We start from the raw sequence: 20304 nt of genomic DNA on the forward strand, positions 1-20304 counted from the left end.
GCTGCACTCTGCTCTCACTGTACGGCCGGATCTGTCAGAGCAGGAAGCGGACGGCAAGGGACCGGACGGACATCAGATGGTGAGCATGTACGGTTTGTTTTTTTTTACTTTTACGCTGGTAACCACGGTAAACATCGGGTTACTATGCGCGGCCCTGCGCTTAGTAACCCGATGTTTACCCTGGTTACCCGGGGACTTCGGCATCGCTCCAGCGCCGTGATTGCAACGTGTGACCGCAGTCTACGACGCTGGAGCGATAATCATACGATCGCTGCGACGTCACGGATCGTGCCGTCGTAGCGATCAAAATTGCACTGTGTGACGGTACCCTAAGGTGGTGAAGTAAAGTGCGAAAAATATAGGCATAAATTAATTTATGGGATCAAAAAAACTAAAAATTGTTATGTGCATATGTATTCACCTTTTTTGAGATGAAGCCCTTAAACATTTTGGCTATGTTCACACGATGCGGTTTTTGCTGCGGATCCGCAGCGGATTTGCAGCTGCGGATCCGCAGACGTTTTCCATGCAGGGTACAGTACAATGTTACCCTATGGAAAACGAAATCCGCTGTGCCAACGATCCTTTTTTCCGCTAGAAAATCCGTGCTGATTTTCTGCGGAAAAAAAGAAGTACCATGTCAATTCTTTCTGCGGATTCCGCTGCGGGTTTCCACCTGCCCCAATAGGAAAGTGCAGTTGGAAACCCGCAGTGGAATCCGCAGTAGAAACAGGACCAAAAACCGCAGTGGAAATGCACCGCGGATTTCCACTGCGGGTTCTCAAAATCAGGACCTGAAAAATCTGCAGGCAAAAAAGGATCGTGTGAACAAGCCCTTTCTTGTGCATGTAATTACCTTCATAAGTCACATGCTTAACGAAAGGAAGTCCACCTGTGTACAGTCTATGTGTCACATGGTCTGTCAGTATATACACACCTTTTCTGAAAGGCCACAGAGGCTGCAACACCATAAAGCAAGAAGCACCACTAACTATACAACACCATGAAGACCAAGGAGGTCTGCAAACAAGTCAGGGACAAAGTTGATGAGAAGTACAACTCAGGGTTGGGTTATTAAAAAAAAAAAAAAAAAAAAAAAAAGAAAATATCCCAATCTCTGATGATCCTCCAGAGCACCATCAAATCCGTTATCATCAAATGGAAAGAACATGGTACCACAACAAACCTGCCAAGAGCGGGTCGCCCACCAAAACTCTCAGCCCGGGCAAGGAGGACATTAATCAGAGAGGCAGCAAAGAGAAAGGTAACCCTGAAGGAGCTGCAGAGTTCCTAAGCAGAGACTGGAGTATCTGTCCATACGATCACAATAAGCAGTGGCGCTGGCAGCATCATTCACCTTCCAGCAAGACAATAACCCAAACCATACTGCTAAAGCAACACTGGAGTGGTGTAAGGGGAAAGGTGTAAATGTTCTGGAGTGGCTAGACATAGACCATACCATTATCCGATTGAGAATCTGTTAGCAAACTTGAGGATTCACCAGAGGAAACCATCTAACTTGAAGGAGCTGGAGCAGTTTTGCCTTGAGGAATAGGAAAAATCTCTGTGGCAAGATGTGGAAAGCTCATAGAGACCTTATCCAAAGCATCTTGCAGCTGTAATTGCCGCAAAAAGAGGCTCTACAAAGTACTGACTTAAGGGTGTGAATAGTTATGTACACTGAAGTTTTCACTTATTTTGGCCTATTAGTTGTTTGCTTCACAATAAAAAGGAAAACCAGATGTTCACAGTTGTAGGCATGGCCTTACATGAACTGATGCAAACCCTGAAAAAAAACAGAATTTCCAAGTTGTGAGGTATCAAAACCCAAAAGATGCTAGGGGTGAATACTTTCACAAGCCACTGTATATTGCTGCTTCGTATTAAAATTAGAAGGTCTATTTAAAACTGTCACTTCCCTAGGCCAATTTTACATTTTTGATATGTCTTCTATATAAGAATCGGTGGGGATTGATAATTTGAACAAGTGGTGAATATTTTTTTTTTTTTAGCTGTCAAGGGAACCTGTCAGCAGGTTTTTCCCATATAAAGTAGGACAAGTACCTGTAAGACCCATGTTACAGCATACTAGAATGCCGTCAATATGTCCCCAAAGCGCTCTCCAGAAAGCAAAAAGAAGCTTTTATTATACTGCCCTATGGGAGGGGTTTGGTCCCATGGGCATCGTTGTCTTTGATCCGCCTCCTCTCTTTCTTCGTGTGGAGGACATGTTCTGCGTCCTCCATCGTGCTCCTGCCCAAACGTACTTTTTTAACCTGCTAGGGGCAGAGCAAGCTACTATAATGCACATGGGCGGGAAAAGGCCAGAGAGCACCCCTGCATGGGCATTACAATACCTTTCTCTGCCCTTGGCAGGGAAGAGAAGTACGTCTGCATGGAAGCTGGATGCCGAGGACACTGTGTGGATGACGTAGAACGCACCGTTCACACAAAGCAAGGAGAGAGGAGGCGCCGAATCTAGATCAACGACGCCCACCGGGCTGGACCTCCCTGTAGGAGAGTCTAATAATGGTTTTATTTTTTTGTTATATGGAGAGCGCCTTGGGGACATACTGTATATAACCACATCCTATAATACTGTCATATACAGCTTACAGGTGCTGGCCCTTCTTGATATAGGAAAAAAATGGCTACAGGTTCCCTTTTTAATGTTTGGTATCGCTGTAGTCCTTTTTACAACACCTGAATGGGTCTGGAAACCTGAAGATTAAAACTGGAGGGTCTGTTAATGGTATGACATTACTTTTTATTCATTTATTACACTCATTTATATAGCGCTGTTAATTCCACAGATTTACAGACATTAACATCACTATACCCACTGGTGCTAACAATCTTAAGTTCTCTATCAGTATGTTTTTGGATTATGGGAGGAAACTGGAGTACCCAGAGGAGACTCACGCAAACACAGGGAGAACATACAAACTCCTTGCAGTTGTCCGAGGTGGGATTTTAACCCCAGCGCTGCAGAGCAATAGCTTTAACCACTGAACCACCATGCTGAACATTTTTTGGGCCAATATTTCAAAGATAATTGATTGCAGGTGCTTGGAGATAGGCAGCTATTTTGTGTCTTACAACAATTGGCTTTTTGTAGAACTATTCTTTTTCTTAATTGATATACACTGTGTAAGAGTAGTCTGTGTTCACTACATTTTAGATCAAAGCAAAGACTGAGCTTTTGTTATCTGCTGAAGCTGCGAAGACTGCACAGAGGGTTGACCTGCAAAATCATTTGGATACAGCTCAAAATGCATTGCAAGACAAGCAACAGGTAAGCATAGCGTTAATGTGGCTAACCACAAAACCAAGAACTATAATGGACATTGTATGTGTGTACTTGTCCTGGGTTGTTTTGTACTTTTATGCTGTATTTTTCTACTGAGCCTCTTCTTTTCTAAGTAGGAATTGAATAAAGTTAATGGTCTGTTTGAGCAAGTGACCGCAAAATTACAAGAAAAGCAGGATCATTGTACACAGCTGGAGCAAACTCTCAAAGAGTACAAGGAGAAGCATCTCAACCTGGAACAAAATGCAGAAGCTCTTGAGGGGCAAATTAAGGTGAGTGCATAAAGCCCATGGTAGAAAACTATAGCCAGCCTCGTCCTAGTACAAAAAGGCGGCTTAAAAGGATTCTCCAAAAATGTTATAAAATTGGCCCCCCATCACATAATTCAAATGGCAGTTCAACCTAGTCACTTGTCAGGATATCTTGCAATCTAAAGAAACACTGCCTCGAAGATTGTGCCAACCAACAGAAGCTGTATCGTAAGCACACATAAAGGGAGCTGCCAGAGAGGTGTGTGACTGGAGAAGAAATAAATCTTTTCCTAGTCTGACTGCGAACAAAGGAGTTTTGTTCTTGAGCCTGAGTCCTCCATGCTCAGTCAGTCGAGCAGATGATTTACTTGATCTCTTGTCACACACTTTTTCAGCAGCTCCAAGAATGTATGCTTACGATACAGCTCCTCTGTCAGTTGAGGCACAGGTATTAGGAGCTGTATTTCTTCAAGCTGCAGTCTGTCCTTACTAATGGCTAAGATGGGCATCTGTGTAAATGACATGACTGGGGCTATTTTACTGCACTCTTAGAGAGGTCCCTTTAAGAGGTGTTTACATCATTCAAACTATGCCCAGAAACTGTGCCACACCTATCCAGGGGTTGTATCTGTTATTGCAGTTGAGTTGCAGAAGCTCTAAATGCAACTCTTTTACCTGTTGGCTTTGTTTTAAAGGTTTATTCTAATTTTGTCTTTTTCTCCAGGAGCACAATCATTACTCAGCCTTTTGGCTTCTTGTGTGCATCTCCTGATGACTTGCAGTTTGGATCAGTAGCGTACAACTGGACGCTCTCCCATGCTGCGCATAGATGCTGCTTTGCCTCTGCAGCATGGAAGGAGTGCATGAGCAATAAATGTTGCTGAATCCAACGATCTGATTACGTCCACACGATGGTGATCGCCGCCGGATGTCAGCTGATTCTGACAGCTGACACCTGGCACGAGGGGCCAGCAGCAGTCCTGCACCCCTAGATGAATTAATTGGGGAGTGTAGTTTGTAAAATGAGTTCACATATCGGGTATTTCTTTTGTTCTGACACCTCAAGGGCTCTGCCAAAGTGACATGGCTTTCTCAAACCATTCCAGCAAAATCTAAACTCCAATATCGCACCTATTCCCTTCTGAGCTTTGCACTGTGCCTCAGAAGTAATATTCCCCCACATATAGGGTATTGGCGTATTCAGGAGAAGTTGCACAACAAATACTATGGAGCAATTTCTCCTGTCACCCTTATGAAAATGCAAAATGTGGGGCCAAAATAACATTTTTTGGGGGGAAAAATGATTATTTTTTTTTCCTGGCTCAACAATATAAACTTCTGTGAAGCACCTGGGAGTTCAAGGTATTTACCGTGCATCTAAATACATTCTTTAAGGGGTCTAGTTTCCAAAATGGTGTTACTTGTGGGGGATTTTCACTGTTTAGGCACATTAGAGGCTCTCCAAATGCGACATGGCGTCCGCCAATTCTTCCACCAAATTTTGCATTCGAAAAGTCAAATGGCACTCCTTCCCTTCCAAGCTCTGCCGTGCTCCCAAACAGAGGTTTTCTCCTTCATATGGGGTATCGGCAAGCTCAGGAGAAATTACAGAATACATTTTCGGGGTTTTTCCGATTATCCTTGTCAAAATAAAAAAAAATTGGATCTGAAGAAAATTTTTTCTGCAAAAAGTTAAATGTTCATTGAAAGTTTATTAAAACTTCTTGAATGTGGTGTTGAGCACCTTGAGGGGTGTACTTTTTAGAATGGTGTCACTTTTGGGTATTTTCTATGATATAGACTCCTGAAAGTGACTTCAAATGTGAGGTGGTCTCTAAAAAAATGGTTTTGTAAATTTTGTTGGAAAAATTGAAAATTCGCTGGTCCTTTATAACTTTCTAACAAAAAAAAAAAATTTGGTTCCAAAATTGTGCTGATGTAAAGTAGACATGTGGGAAATGTTATTTATTAACTACTAGTAGAATACCCACAGCTTGGCTCACGGAAAATATGTTAAACTAGCTGTTTCCAGCCAGCTAACGCTCGGCACGCTCATTGCTATTTAATTAACGCTGCTGGTGATTAAACTAAAGTAAATAATGACAACAATCCTACGATTTAGTCGATATTGTTGTTGTCGATCAGCTACTGCATCGTAGTTTTTCTGCGGCCTGTGAGATGGACCTGGCGACTCTTCTTGGCTCATTTTGTTTTGCAGAATGCGGATGCAATTAAATGTACGTTTACCTTGGCTGAAGTGGTTGAATTACATACAAAGGAAGTGCTGCGTGTGGTTATGTGGGGGGGACGGAGCCTCGCGTGGTAATGTGGGGGGACGGAGCCTCGTGTGGTAATGTGTGGGGACGGAGCCTCGTGTGGTAATGTGGGGGGGCGGGATTATGTGTGGTAATGTGGGGGCGGGATTATGTGTGGTAATTTGGTGGGGGGGCGGCTCTATCTGTGGCAATGTGGTGGGGGGCGGGATTATCTGTGGCAATGTGGTGGGGGGCGGGATTATCTGTGGCAATGTGGTGGGGGGCGGGATTATGTGGCGATGTGATGGGGGGCGGGATTATGTGTGGTAATGTGGTGGGGCGGGATTATCTGTGGTAGTGTGGTGGGGGGCGGGATTATGTGTGGCGATGTAGTGGGGAGAGGGATTATGTGGTAATGTGGTGGGGGGTGGGATTATGTGTGGTAATGTGGTGGGTGGGCGAGATTGTGGTAATGTGGTGGGAAGCGGGTTTATGTGTGGTAATCCCGCCCCCACATTACCACACATAATGTGGGGGGGCGGGATTATGTGTGGTAATGTGGTGGGGGGCGGGATTATGTGTGATGATGTGGTGGGGGGTGGGATTATGTGTGGTAATATGGTGGGGGCGGGATTATGTGTAATGATGTGGGGGGGCGGGATTATCTGTGGTAATGTGGGGGGGCGGGATTATCTGTGGTAATGTGGGGGGCGGGATTATGTGTGGTGATGTGGGGGCGGGATTATATGTGGTGGTAGGGCGGGATTATGTGTGGTAATGTGGTGGGGGGCGGGATTGTGTGTGGTGATGTGGGGGCGGGATTATATGTGGTGGTAGGGCGGGATTATGTGTGGTAATGTGGTGGGGGGCGGGATTATGTGTGGTAATGTGGTGGGGGGCGGGATTATGTGTGATGATGTGGGGGGTGGGATTATGTGTGGTAATATGGTGGGGGCGGGATTATGTGTAATGATGTGGGGGGGCGGGATTATCTGCGGTAATGTGGGGGGCGGGATTATGTGTGGTGATGTGGGGGCGGGATTATATGTGGTGGTAGGGCGGGATTATGTGTGGTAATGTGGTGGGGGGCGGGATTGTGTGTGGTGATGTGGTGGGGGGCGGGATTGTGTGTGGTAATGTGGTGGGGGGCGGGATTGTGTGTGGTGATGTGGTGGGGGGCGGGATTATGTGTGGTAATGTGGTGGGGGGGCGGGATTATGTGTGGTAATGTGGTGGGAAGCGGGATTATGTGTGGTAATGTGGTGAGAAGCGGGATTATGTGTGGTAATGTGTTGGGAAGCGGGATTATGTGTGGTAATGTGGTGGGGGGGCGGGATTGTGTGGTGATGGGGTGGGATTATGTGTGGTAATGTGGGGGCGGGATTATATGCGGTAATGTGGTGAGGGGCGGGATTATGTGTGGTGATGTGGTGGGGGCGGGATTGTGTGGTGATGTGGTGGGGGGCGGGATTATGTGTGGTGATGTGGTGGGGGGCGGGATTATGTGTGGTGGGGGGGCGGGATTATGTGTGTTAATGGGGTGAGGGGGCGGGATTATGTGTAGTGATGTGTTGGGGGGCGAGATTATGTGTGGTGATGTGTTGGCAGAATTATGTGTGATGTGGTGTGGGGGCGGGATTATGTGTGGTGATGTGGTGGGGGCGGGATTATGTGTGGTAATGGGGTGGGGGGCGGGATTATGTGTGGTAATGGGGTGGGGGGGCGGGATTATGTGTGGTAATGTGGTGGGGGGGCGGGATTATGTGTGGTAATGTGGTGGGGGGTGGGATTATCTGTGGTAGTATGGTGGGGGGGCGGGATTATGTGTGGTAATGGGGGGCGGGATTGTGTGTGGTGATGTGGTGGGGGCGGGATTGTGTGTGGTAATGGGGTGGGGGGCATGATTATGTGTGGTGATGTGGTGGGGGGCGGATCTACTGTGCAGGGGGTGGGATTAGCGAGTAATCATGATGCCTCTTATATATATATAGATTGTTGGTTATGGTAGCTAAAGTAAAATTGCCTAAAGTCGCCTGACCAGTATTGCTGCTCAGTAATGTTCGTCCGTGTGCGTATGGTGCATCCATATGAGTGTGTTTGCATGCACGTGTGTGTGCATGTGGTATTTATGGGGTGGTGTTGTGGTATTTGTGGGGGGGGGGGGGCGTTTGTGTTGTGTGTGTCTAGAGTGGTCTGGTGTTTGTGTGGTGTGTTGTGGCATTTGTGTGGGGTTGTGCTTGTGGGTTGGTGTATGTGTGATGTTTGTATGGTGTTTGTGAAATGTGTGTGTGTTGGTGTGGCCCCTTTAGCAGCGACTCTTTGGCGCCATCGTTATAATCCGTCCCTGTCAGTCACAACTGTTGTTTTCCCCTCACCACTTTTACTTTCACCTTCACATTTCTCCATTATATGTATGGGGCCTAACTTTGGGGGCCCTAATCTCATGCCTGGGGACGCTAGCGAGATTTCACCTGCTCAGTATTCTGCTCGTGTGAGTGGAGTGGGGGCTTGCCAAATTTCACCCAAATCGGGTGAGGACTGTGGATTTGTATAGAGCGGGATACTACAGATTTCACATTTCCCCATTATATTTATTGGGCCTAACTTCGGGGAACCCAATCTCGCGACAGGGGAAAGCTAGCGACATGTAACACGCGCAGTATTCTGCTCCTGTGGGTGGAGAGGAGGCGTGCCAAATTTCACCCAAATACTGACTTTGAGTTTTATATATATAAATTTTGCGTGACATATCTCTGTGATTTAAGGGCATAAAAATGTAAGGTTTGAAAATTGCGAATTTTTTGCCAAATTTCCATTTTTTTTTTTTCTTTCTTTTCACAAGTAAACGCAAGTCATATCGAATAAATTTGCCACTGTCATGAAGTACAATATGAAAAAACAATCTCGGAATCATTGGGATCAGTTGAAGCTTTCCAGAGCTATTGCTATATAAAGGGACAGTGGTCATTATTGTAATTATTGTCCTGATCATTAACGTGCAAACCACCCTTGGGGGTAAAGGGGTTAACAACCATGTTTACACTGTACCTGTTAAGGTACCGTCACATTAAGCGACGCTGCAGCGATAGCGACAACGATGCCGATCGCTGCAGCGTCGCTGTTTGATCGCTGGAGAGCTGTCACACAGACCGCTCTCCAGCGACCAACGATGCCAAGGTCCCCGGGTAACCAGGGTAAACATCGGGTTGCTAAGCGCAGGGCCGCGCTTAGTAACCCGATGTTTACCCTGGTTACCAGCGTAAAAGTAAAAAAAACAAACAGTACATACTCACCCAGCGTCCCCCAGCATCTGCTTCCTGACACTGACTGAGCTCCGGCCCTAACAGCACAGCGGCTTTCACTTTCACTTTAGGGCCGGCGCTCAGTCAGTGTCAGGAAGCAGACGCTGGGGGAGGTATGACGCTGGGTGAGTATGTACTGTTTGTTTTTTTTACTTTTACGCTGGTAACCAGGGTAAACATCGGGTTACTAAGCGCGGCCCTGCGCTTGGTAACCCGATGTTTACCCTGGTTACCAGTGTAAAACATCGCTGGTATCGTTGCTTTTGCTGTCAAACACAACGATACACGGCGATCGGACGACCAAATAAAGTTCTGGACTTTATTCAGCGACCAGCGACATCACAGCAGGATCCTGATCGCTGCTGCGTGTCAAACTAAACGATATCGCTAGCGAGGACGCTGCAACGTCACGGATCGCTAGCGATATCGTTTAGTGTGACGGTACCTTTACTGGTACAATGCCTGAGAAAATAAGTTTTAATTCATATGTAAATTAAGAGTCTTCCCTGGATCATTGGGAACTGGAGAAAGATGGAGGTAAATCTGCGCTGCCGAAAGTATAAGATGCAGTATCTGCTCTTACTTCATCTTATACATTTGGCAGCGCAGATTTACCTTTAAAGGGTCATTCTGAAATTATCTCTTGAGCAACACACAGCTTTCCAGTCTATTTTCACTTCCTAGTTTCTCGCAGGGCGGGCACTCCTCCTTGAGTGACAGCTTGAGTGAATAGTAGAGCTGTAATAATAGTAGAACTCTAAAGGTACCTTCACATTAAGCGACGCTGCAGCGATACAGACAATGATGCCGATCGCTGCAGCGTCGCTGTGTGGTCGCTGGAGAGCTGTCACACAGACCGCTCTCCAGCGACCAACGATGCCGAGGTCCCCGGGTAACCAGGGTAAACATCGGGTTGCTAAGCGCAGGGCCGCGCTTAGTAACCCGATGTTTACCCTGGCTACCAGTGTAAAATGTAAAAAAACCAAACAGTACATACTCACCTTCGCGTCCCCCGGCGTCCGCTTCCCTGCACTGACTGAGCGCTGGCCCTAACAGCAGAGCGGTGACGTCACCGCTGTGCTGTGCTTTCACTTTACGGCCGGCGCTCAGTCAGTGTAGGAAGCGGACGCCGGGGGACGCGAAGGTGAGTATGTAGTGTTTGGTTTTTTTACATTTTACACTGGTAACCAGGGTAAACATCGGGTTACTAAGCGTGGCCCTGCGCTTAGCAACCCGATGTTTACCCTGGTTACCAGTGTAAAACATTGCTGGTATCGTTGCTTTTGGTGTCAAACATGACGATACACGCCGGTCTGACGACCAAATAAAGTTCTGAACTTTAACCAACGACCAGCGATATCACAGCAGGATCCTGATCGCTGCTGCCTGTCACACTCAACGATATCGCTAGCCAGGACGCTGCAACGTCACGGATCGCTAGCGATATCGTTTAGTGTGAAGGTACCTTAAAGCTCCGCATATTCAGCTATCAGTGGTTTGTTCTGGAGTATACACTATCACTATATTTAGACATAGAGATAACTGGGTATTTTTCTGCCTTTAGCTAAATTAGCGAGTGGGCCAACCAGCTTTATTGAAGCAATATAAGGCTATGTTCACAAACTGGTTTCTGCTGTTTTCTTTTCTGCAGCCTAAGCCAGATTTCATGACAGTAAAAAAGTTGCGGCTAAAAATCAGATTTTGATTGCTTTTTTCTGCTTTTCTTGCTTTTTGCTGCTGTGATGGTGTGATATGCTATGTGGGTGTCATTTTTGTGTATATTTTTATTTTACTTATTTTCATGGTGTTCTCTTGTAGAAGGAGCTATTTGCTAATTGATGAATGGCTGTTGCTGCCAACTCATATCAGCCCCCACAGCACTGTATTGTTTGGTAATATGCTAATGACATGTTGACCTAGCTTGTTGAAACAATAAGCCCTCTTGACCTGTGAATGAGGAGGGAGACTTAAAATATCAGGGAGGTGAGACACAGATGAGTCCTGTGTGGAATGATGATGTGTTCACAGCATCTGAGAGAAAGAAGAGTATATGGACTATGCTATCCTCTGTGTGCTGGATTGTTGGACTTTTATCCTCCTACTGAACTGCATTCATGTTCTGGACTATTTTATCCTTTGTGTGGTGGATCGTATATGGACCTTTCATATTTTTACCTAAATAAAGGTCTTGGGATTGTTCATTTTTTGCTGCCTCTGTTGATTGTGTGATACCGAAGAAGGACCCCGTGACAGCTGCGTTTTTAAAGATCCCAATGTTCACCTTTGTTTCCACCTTGCAAGGATGAACAATGCAAGGTGTTAGAACATCAATACAAGACATTTATGAAACCATAAAACATTTTTGGAAAAAAGGGGCAAATTTATTAAATTTAGAAGATTTTTATGTCTGGGAAAAATAGTGACTTCTGAACAAAAAAGTTCATATATACATACCGTATATACTCGAGTATAAGCCGACCCGAGTATAAGCCTAGACCCCTAATTTTGCCACAAAAAAACTGGGAAAACTTAATGACTCGAGTATAAGCCTAGGGTGGAAAATGCAGCAGCTACCGGTAAATGTCAAAAATAAAAATAGATACCAATAAAAGTTAAATTAATTGAGACATCAGTAGGATTAGTGTTTTTGAATATCCATATTGAATCAGAAGCCCCATATAATGCTCCATAAAGTTTGAGGGGCCCCATAAGATGCTCCATGTTAAAATATGCCCCATATAATGCTGCACAAATGCGGATTATGGCCCCATAAGACGCTCCATACAGATATTTGCCCCATATAATGCCGCACAAACGTTGATAATGGCCCCATAAGATGCTCTATAAAGATATTTGCCCCATATAAAGCTGCACAGACATTGATTATGCCCCATAAGTTGCTCCATGTAGACATTTACCCCATACAATGCTACACAAATGCTGATTATGGCCCCATAAGATGCTTCATAGAGATATTTGCCCCCCATATAATGCTGCACATGGCCCCATAAGATACTCCATAGAGATATTTGTCCCCATACAGCGCTGCATATGGCCCCATAAGATGCTCCATACAGATATTTGCCCCATATAATGCTGCACATGGCCACATAAGACATTTGCCCCATATGCTGTTGCTGCGATAAAAAAAAAATCACATACTGACCTCTCGTCGCTCAGGCCCCCGACACTTGCTATACTCACCTTTCCTGTTCCAACGTCGGCGCCGCTGTATCTTCCCCATCCTCTGCACTGACGTTCAGGCAGAGGGCGGCGCACACACTAATCGCGTCATCGCGCCCTCTGACCTGAGCATCTGGCGGCGGTGGAACGGGGAGCTGATGAATATTGCGCACTGTGTTATACTCACCTGCTCCCTGCGCAGTCCCTGGTTCCCCGGCGCCGGCAGCTTCTTCCTGTAGTGAGCGGTCACATGGTACTGCTCATTACAGTAATGAATATGCGGCTCCAACTCTATGGGAGTGGAGTGGGGTCCATATTCATTACTGTAATGAGCGGTACCATGTGACCGCTCAATACAGGAAGAAGCTGCCGGCTCCGGGGTACCAGGGACTGCGCCAGGAGCAGGTGAGTATGATTACACAGCTGCTGCTCCCCCTCCCCTGCCGACCCCTGGGTATGACTCGAGTATGACCCGAGAGGGGCAATTTCAGCCTAAAAAAATGGGCTGAAATTCTCGGCTTATACTCGAGTATATACGGTAATTATAAATGTACCAACAGCGGGGGGAGTTGAATTTGTCTGGAATAGTTTACTTAAGAAATTTTGTAGTGGACATTGTTTACTTTTACTCATTGGGCAGGGCCATTGAGTTGGTCAGGCATTGTTCAATTTCATACATTGGTCAGGCAGTTGTTTACTTTAAGACACATCACTAATTTAATGACATTGTACTAATTCTAGCTGCCATTCTCAGGTGAGGAGACCAAGACATTTTGGTTTAAACTTGGGGAAAATCCCCAAATTAATGGTTTTCACATCTTGCTGTACGTTTTTTTTTTTTCCACACACACAAAAAGTTTTTGTTGCTTTTTTCGAGCTGTCCAGATCCCATAGAATGCAGTTGATTGATTCTGGTGTCGAGCACAAGATACTGTAAGACTTGCGGAGTGTATTTGAACCATTGATTCAAATTTACATTTTGCTTCCTTTAAACATCATCAGTCAGAAAGCCCTCCAGTGCTTCTTCTCACTCCAGACTTGCATTGCCTAGGCAGATTTCCAACCTGGTCACTTTTCTGACCCAAGCCTCTTGGTATCTGCTTTTACAGGACACTCTTCTTTCAGGTTCGTCCACACTTCCATCTAAAGTTACAAAATTCTCCCTCAGTTATATATTATTGGAATTTTTAATTTATTCCCAATAGTGCCAATATATATAACCTGTTAGGGGTATGGTGTGCTTTTAATTGTGTACCTGAATAAATTCTATGCAGATATGTTTTCTTTTTGAATTTATTCAAAGTTATGTTTATTTTTTTTGTTTGGTTACAATGGAATTCATTGGAATTAGGACTATTGGTTTAAACTCTTCTGAATAAAGTGATGCAAACAAGGATGCAGACGTTGTCCAGAGGATATCTTCTCCCAAACCCACCGTAAAGCAAGCCAGTTCTTATATGCTGCTCTGAATGAAGGCTACTCCATTTGTCAATCTTCCTATTTTTCTGCTGAATGTGCTAATATATTTTTATTTCTCCTATGCCTCATTGGGGGTCACAGGACCATGGGTGTTATGCTGCTGCCACTAGGAGGACACTAAGTTAACACAGAAAGATAACTCCTCCTCTGCAGTATACACTCTCATACTGGGCAATATTCAACCAGTTCTTGCTTAGTGTCTGTAGGAGGCACTCTGGTCTGTTTCAGACCCCAACGTTTTTTTTATTTTTCTTTTCTGTAAATTTTTATTTTTTAATTAACGGAGTGAAAGGGGCGACTGATTCCTTTCAAGGTTCCTCTCTCCCCTGAACCATCAACAGGCGAGCACGCGGAGTATACCTCCCCGTACTTCTCCTGCGACGACTGGGGCTCGCCTAATATATTCTTGGGCAACGGTTCTTTTTATAATACCGATCACCCCTGCAAGATGGCGAGCACATAGTCTGACTCTTATGTACCTCTACTGGGCCCAACCACACTACCAGGCCCCCACCTAATGGCGTCACCGCAGCCCCACGAGAGCTGATGATGATGGATGGAGGTTTCTCTCCATCCCCCAACTGAAAAAGACAAAGGATCAGCTTATACTTGGCAGTGAAGGAGGCGCTGCACCCTCGGTTCTGCAACAGGCTGTAAGTATCCTCCTTCCTCGCAATGCCCTGCATCGGAAGGTGTGGTCCTGATCCCCGGGAGAGGAGACATTGGCCGGGTGCCAGAAGCGGCCACCTGCCGCTCCGTCAGGGCGCCAGCGCGCATCACCGACAGGCTTCAGAAATTTAGCTAGACTAGGCTGCAATCTATTGCTCTGCCCACCGCCTGAGCTTTGCCCACTATCTCAGCGCTGCTTGTTTAGAACGAGAAGCGCTCTGCAATTCTCGGGGCCATATTGGCACACTCTTCTGTGGGGAATCCAGCCGCAAACGCCGACCGCTCCAGACAAATGGAACTGCTTCTCTTCTCTCTGCTGTCCTATCCTCCCTGGGGACACAGGCACAGGACCTTGGGTAACCTCTACCAGAAAAGCTTAACCCCTTCTCTGCAACCTGCCTGGCCCTATAGCGCATACCCTGCCTATCTGGCCCTTATCTCTAAAGACACACTATGACTCACCCTAAAGAAGCCAAAAAGGCTAACAAAAAGCACACAGTATTTTTTACTTCATGTGCCACTTGCAATACTGCCTTGCCCCGAGCTCACCATACCCTGTTATGTGCGGATTGTGCTCCGGCCTGTGTGCAGCCAACGCCGCCTCTGACCCTGCGGAGCCTAGTCCCCCAGAGTGGGCCACTTCCCTCTCTCGCTCTATGGATTCCCTGGCCAAGGCAATAGATTCCCTCCGGGGTCCCTCTTTAAGCCAGACTACCGCAGACTACTCTGGCGACAGTACGGATTCGTCCACCAGCAGGGGGCGTACTGTCACTAAGGGCAAGAGTTCCAGAAAACGGACTTATGTCGCGTCCTCTGACCACAGCCGTGCTTGTCCTTCAGCTTCCGCAAGCTCAATCTCTCAATCCCCTTCTCCCGAGAACTCCAATGCACAGAACACTGAATACGAGTCTGATGCATCTTAAGTTCAGGATTGCTCGACTTCTCAAGAGACACTTGATTCTCTTATTGAGGCGGTCAACAAGGTGGACGAGGAATCCGTATCCACTCAAGAACACGTAGTGACTTTCAAAAGGGCTAAACGTGTCCAAAAAGTATTTGTCACTCATCCTGAATTTAAGGACATTGTCCAGAAACACAGTGACCGGCCCGACAAACATTTCACGAGTCAAAAGCCTATTGAGTCCGAATACCCTTTTGCTCAGGAACGAATGAAGGACTGGCTTCAGTCTCCTTCCGTAGATCCCGCCGTATTGCACCTCGCCTCCAAAATGCTCCTATCTGACGGTTCTTCAGTCAAAAACCCCACTGACCGTCAAATTGACTACCTGACTCGCTCTGTCTTCGAGGCCACGCAGCGTCACTCTTTCCATCTTTCGCTGCCACTTGGGTGGCTAAGGTTATGGTCGCTTGGGCTGACCACAACCATCCACGACAGTAATCTTCCTCCAGAGGCGGTCAACCTGACTAACCAGATAGCCCAAGCCGAGGACTTTGTAGTTAACGCCTCAATGGATGCGGCCAATTGCGCTGCACAGGCAGCCGCAAATGCAATCTCCATCAGAAGAGCCCTGTGGCTCAGAGATTGGCGAGCAGATTTTGCTTCTAAAAAATCATTGACATCTCCCCTACCAAGCTGGTCGCTTATTCGGTGAAAAGTTATACCAAATTATTTCTGATGCTACCGGAGGAAAAAGTAAATTTCTTCCTCAACAAAAACCTGCCTGGCCGTCTCCTAGTGGCAGCAGCATAACACCCATGGTCCTGTGTCCCCCAATGATTGGCTCGGAGAAAAGGATTTTACGGTGAGTACACAAAAATCCCTATTTTTGCATGAAGTGGTTTTTAACATTTTTTTCATTAGCCTGTTTCTTCATAAGGACCATTACTCAGGTCCTTAATTCATTAATTTTCTTTTCTCCTGCATCTCATTGGGGGACACAGGACCATGGGGTGTTGTGCTGCTGCCACTAGGAGGCTGACACTAAATTATTACAAAGAAAGTTAGCTCCTCCTCTACAGTATACACCCTCACGCTGGCTCCCAGAGAACCAAGTTCAAGCTTAGTGTCCATAGGAGGTACACGGTTCTGGTCTTCAGAACAAAAATACCTTTTTTTATTTTAATTTTTCAATTTTAAATTTTTTCTTCGGATGACAGGGGCGATGGATACTTTCAAGGCTCCGATCTCTCCAAACCAACAGGTGGGAACGTGGAGTGTTGCCTCCATGTACCCCCTCCTGCGACGTGGGACGCCATGCCTGAGATGATTTTTAGGGTCGACGGGTCCCTTAAAAAGCACCGATCTCCCTACACCATCAACAGATGGGAACATGGCGAGTCGCCTCCATGTACCTCCTTCTGCAGCCAGGTCTAATGCCGGACAACCTTTCATGTCCCATCCTAGGGGACTGAACCCTTTGGATGTACAGAGGCATTCTTTTGGCGTCTGCGCAGTCCCCACTGCATCACCACTGCTAGCAAATGATGCAAGGAGGCGGACGGTCCCTCTCCACCTTTCTGTTAAAGGGATGGTGGATTGAGGGTTCTCCCTTTCACTGTCCAAAAGATAGCGACAGCAGATGAAAGATAAGACCTGCTGGATACCACTGTACATTCTGCCACCCGGCAGCTTCTCCGGGTAAGTGCTGGGGCTGGAAGGCCCTGAGTATGTGGTCCGGGACAGTGCTGGTACCGGGGGTCCCATTTTGGCAGCGGGGGCGGGTCCCCTCTTTGGCGCCAAAAATTTAGCCCTTAGCCTCAGTCCTATTCAGGCTGCAACTCTGAGGCTCCGCCTGCACTATGACGTACCCTGGCGACTCCGCCCACAAATCCAGGAGGAGAAGCGCCACTGTAATCTCGACGGCCATACTTTCTGGACACAGGATCTTCACCTACCGCTTCCGGACTCGAGCTGACATCTTTAAGCGGCGTTTTCACTGCAGGATCCAGCGGTACTTAGCGCTGAGGACAGCACTAATCCAAGGACACGGGACACAGGCAGGTCGGAGACCTTGGTTAATTCCATTCAGAACAGTAATCTCCCTCGGAGGCAGCACATCTAGCCAGTCAAATTTCACAGGCAGGAGACTATATGGTGCATGCCTCTTTGAATGTACCTAACTGTGCTGCACTGTCAGCGGCAAATGCCATTACGGTCAGAAGATCATTATGGCTTAGAGAATGGAAAGCGGATTCTGCGTCCAAAAAATGTCTGATGTCCCTCCCTTATCAGAGTGGCCATTTATTTGAAGAGAAGCTGGATCATCTTATCTCCGATGCTACGGGAGGGAAGAGCAAGTTTCTTCCCCAGCAAGACTTAGGCGCCCCTTTCAGCATCAGCATCAAACTCGTTTCCGGTCCTTTCGCACCAATCCGGGTTGATCCACTACTTCCTCTGCATTGGGGCACTCCCCACACAGGGAGAAAGGATCCCAAGTCTCCTATAAGCCCAGCCAGCAGGGGAAGGGTTGACCCAAGCAGTCTAGATCTAAAGGATCTAGATCCCAGAGATTTTCCGCACAATAGGCGGCCTCCTACTCCTGTTTCTTCAGGCCTGGCTGTCCATCGTCTACAACGAATGGGTCAAAGATCTTGTATCCAGAAGACACCAGATCGATTTTTCCTCCCGTCCCTTAACACGGTTCTTCCCTTCCCGTCCCCAAAAATCAGAGGCAAGGGCCTTTTCCCGAGCCATAAATTCACTGCTCCAAGATGGAGTTATTGTTCCGGTCCCGGAAAACGAAAGGTTCAAGGGGTTTTACTTAAACCTAAAAAAGGACGGCAAAGTAAGACATATACTAGACCTCAAACTTCTAAACAAGATTGTCAAGGTCTGCCATTTCCGGATGGAGTCCCTCCGTTCAGTCATTACTTCGATGGAAAAAGGGGAGTTTCTGGCATTCATCAACATGCCCTTCGGCCTCGCTACAGCTCCCAGCGTGTTCACAAAGGTCACGATGGCCTTCATGTCCATTTTGCATACTCAGGGCATGGTTATTCTGCCCTATCTGGATGACCTTCTAGTCAAGGGTTCGTCCTTCTAAGACTGTGCGGACTCCGTTCGCATCACATGCAATACCCTTTCTTGTTTGGGCTGGCTGATAAACTTAAGAAGTCTTCTCCCTATCCAGCTCAGCAGATATCCTTTTAGGGAGTACCAGCAGCAGGGCGGCCATGTGCGAGGTAGCTCAAATTCTTTGATTGGCAGAGAGGAACCACTCGGTAATCTCAACAGTGCACGTCGTGGCTGTAGAGAACTGGGTGGCAGACTTCCTCATCCATCAGGGTCTCGCCTTTGGCGAGTGGGAACTTCATCTGGAAATCTTCCAACAGATCTTCCTTCTTTGGGGAACTCAGAATGTGGATCTGATGGCATCCAGACTGAACACCAAAGTGCCCGAGTTGATAGCTTGGTCTCGAGATCTAAGCCATCGAAGTGGATCCTCTGTTTCTTCCATGGTGACAGTTCCGTCTCCCATATGTTTCCTCCATTTCCGCTACTTCTGAGAGTGATCAGGAAGATAAAAACGGAAAGGGTCCCAGTGATCCTGGTTGCTCCGGACTTGCCACGTCGGGCGTGGTTTGTGGAGCTAGCACAATTCGCCGCCGATGTTTCCTGGCTATTGCCGGATGGTCCAGACCTGCTCTCCCAGGGCCCAATTTGCCACCAGAACTCGGGGGGCCCTGTGTTTTATGGCATGGCCGTTGAATCCTGGGTTCTGACCCAGGCGGGATTCTCGCAACAGGTTGTTTCCACAATGATTAGTGCTCGTAAGCCCGTGTCAGTACGCATCTATCATTGTACATGGAGAACCTTTTTCGCTTGGTGCAAGGATCACGGGCGCCCTCCCCTCGTCTTTTCCATTCCAACCATTTTAGATTTCCTTCAAAACGGTCTGAGCTCATGCCTGGTGCTCAGCTCTCTGAAAGGCCAGGTCTCGGCCTTATTGGTTTTATGCCAGCGTAGTATTGCGACAAAACTGCAAGTAAAGACTTTCATGCAAGGGTTTCACATGTGGTACCTCCCTATCACATGCCATTAAATCCTTGGAACCTTTAACTTGGTCCTGGGGGTCTTTCAGGAGACTCCTTTTGAACTGCTTCAGGATGTCTTCCTGACCTTCCTGTCCTGGAAGGTCACCTTTCTTGTGGTTACATCAATCAGGTGAGTTTCGGAGCTAGCCGCTCTTTCCTGTCAGGCGCCTTTCCTTACTTTCCATCAGGACAAGGTTGTCCTCAGGCCGTCCCCGTCCTTTTGCCCAAGGTGGTTTCGTTCTTCCATCTTAAGGAGGACATTGTTCTTCCCTCATTTTGTCCGGCACCAGTCCACAGAATGGAATGGGCCCTTCACACTCTGGATATGGTGAAAGCTCTGAAAAGGTACGTCTGGAGGACAGCGTCCTTCCGAAGATCGGACGCTTTATTCGTGCTTTCTGAGGGTCACAGGAATGGTTTAGCCGCTTCAAAGGCCATGATAGCCAGGTGGATTCGTTCCACCATCCGGGAGTCCTACCGCGTCAGAGGTCAGCCTATCCCAGTGGGGATCAGAGCACACTCTACTCGGTCGATGGGGGCTTCTTGGGCCATTCAGCACCAGGCGTCGGCGGAACAGGTCTGCAAGGCTGCCACTTGGTCCAGTCTGCACACATTCTCTAAGCACTATAATATTCACACCCAGACTTCCGGATGCGAGTCTGGGCAGGCGAATTCTGCAGGCCGCGGTGGCGCACATTTAGAGATAGCAACCACAGCCAATATAGAATTATCCAGAAATACTTCCAAGCAGAGGTGAGATATAAAATGCCTTTATTATATCTAATTTGGCAGCAAGAATAACAATAAAATATAACAATTGTGCGCACAACAGGAACAATTATAATAATACAATATCAAGA

The 20304-nt window shown here is 47.0% G+C and overlaps 1 protein-coding gene across 6 annotated transcripts in view; it reads left to right on the plus strand.

Moving 5' to 3' along the window:
* EEA1 (early endosome antigen 1) overlaps positions 1-20304 on the plus strand; it is a 206943-nt gene that overhangs the window by 120623 nt on the left and 66016 nt on the right. For all 6 annotated transcript variants that reach the window (XM_077265415.1, XM_077265418.1, XM_077265414.1 and 3 more), the window contains 2 exons: positions 3182-3295; positions 3427-3582. In XM_077265415.1, coding sequence (XP_077121530.1) covers positions 3182-3295; positions 3427-3582 — 270 coding nt within the window. The remainder of the gene's footprint in view (positions 1-3181; positions 3296-3426; positions 3583-20304) is intronic.

The sequence above is a fragment of the Ranitomeya variabilis genome, chromosome 5 (assembly GCF_051348905.1).
Source record: "Ranitomeya variabilis isolate aRanVar5 chromosome 5, aRanVar5.hap1, whole genome shotgun sequence".
In the NCBI taxonomy this organism is placed as follows: domain Eukaryota; kingdom Metazoa; phylum Chordata; class Amphibia; order Anura; family Dendrobatidae; genus Ranitomeya; species Ranitomeya variabilis.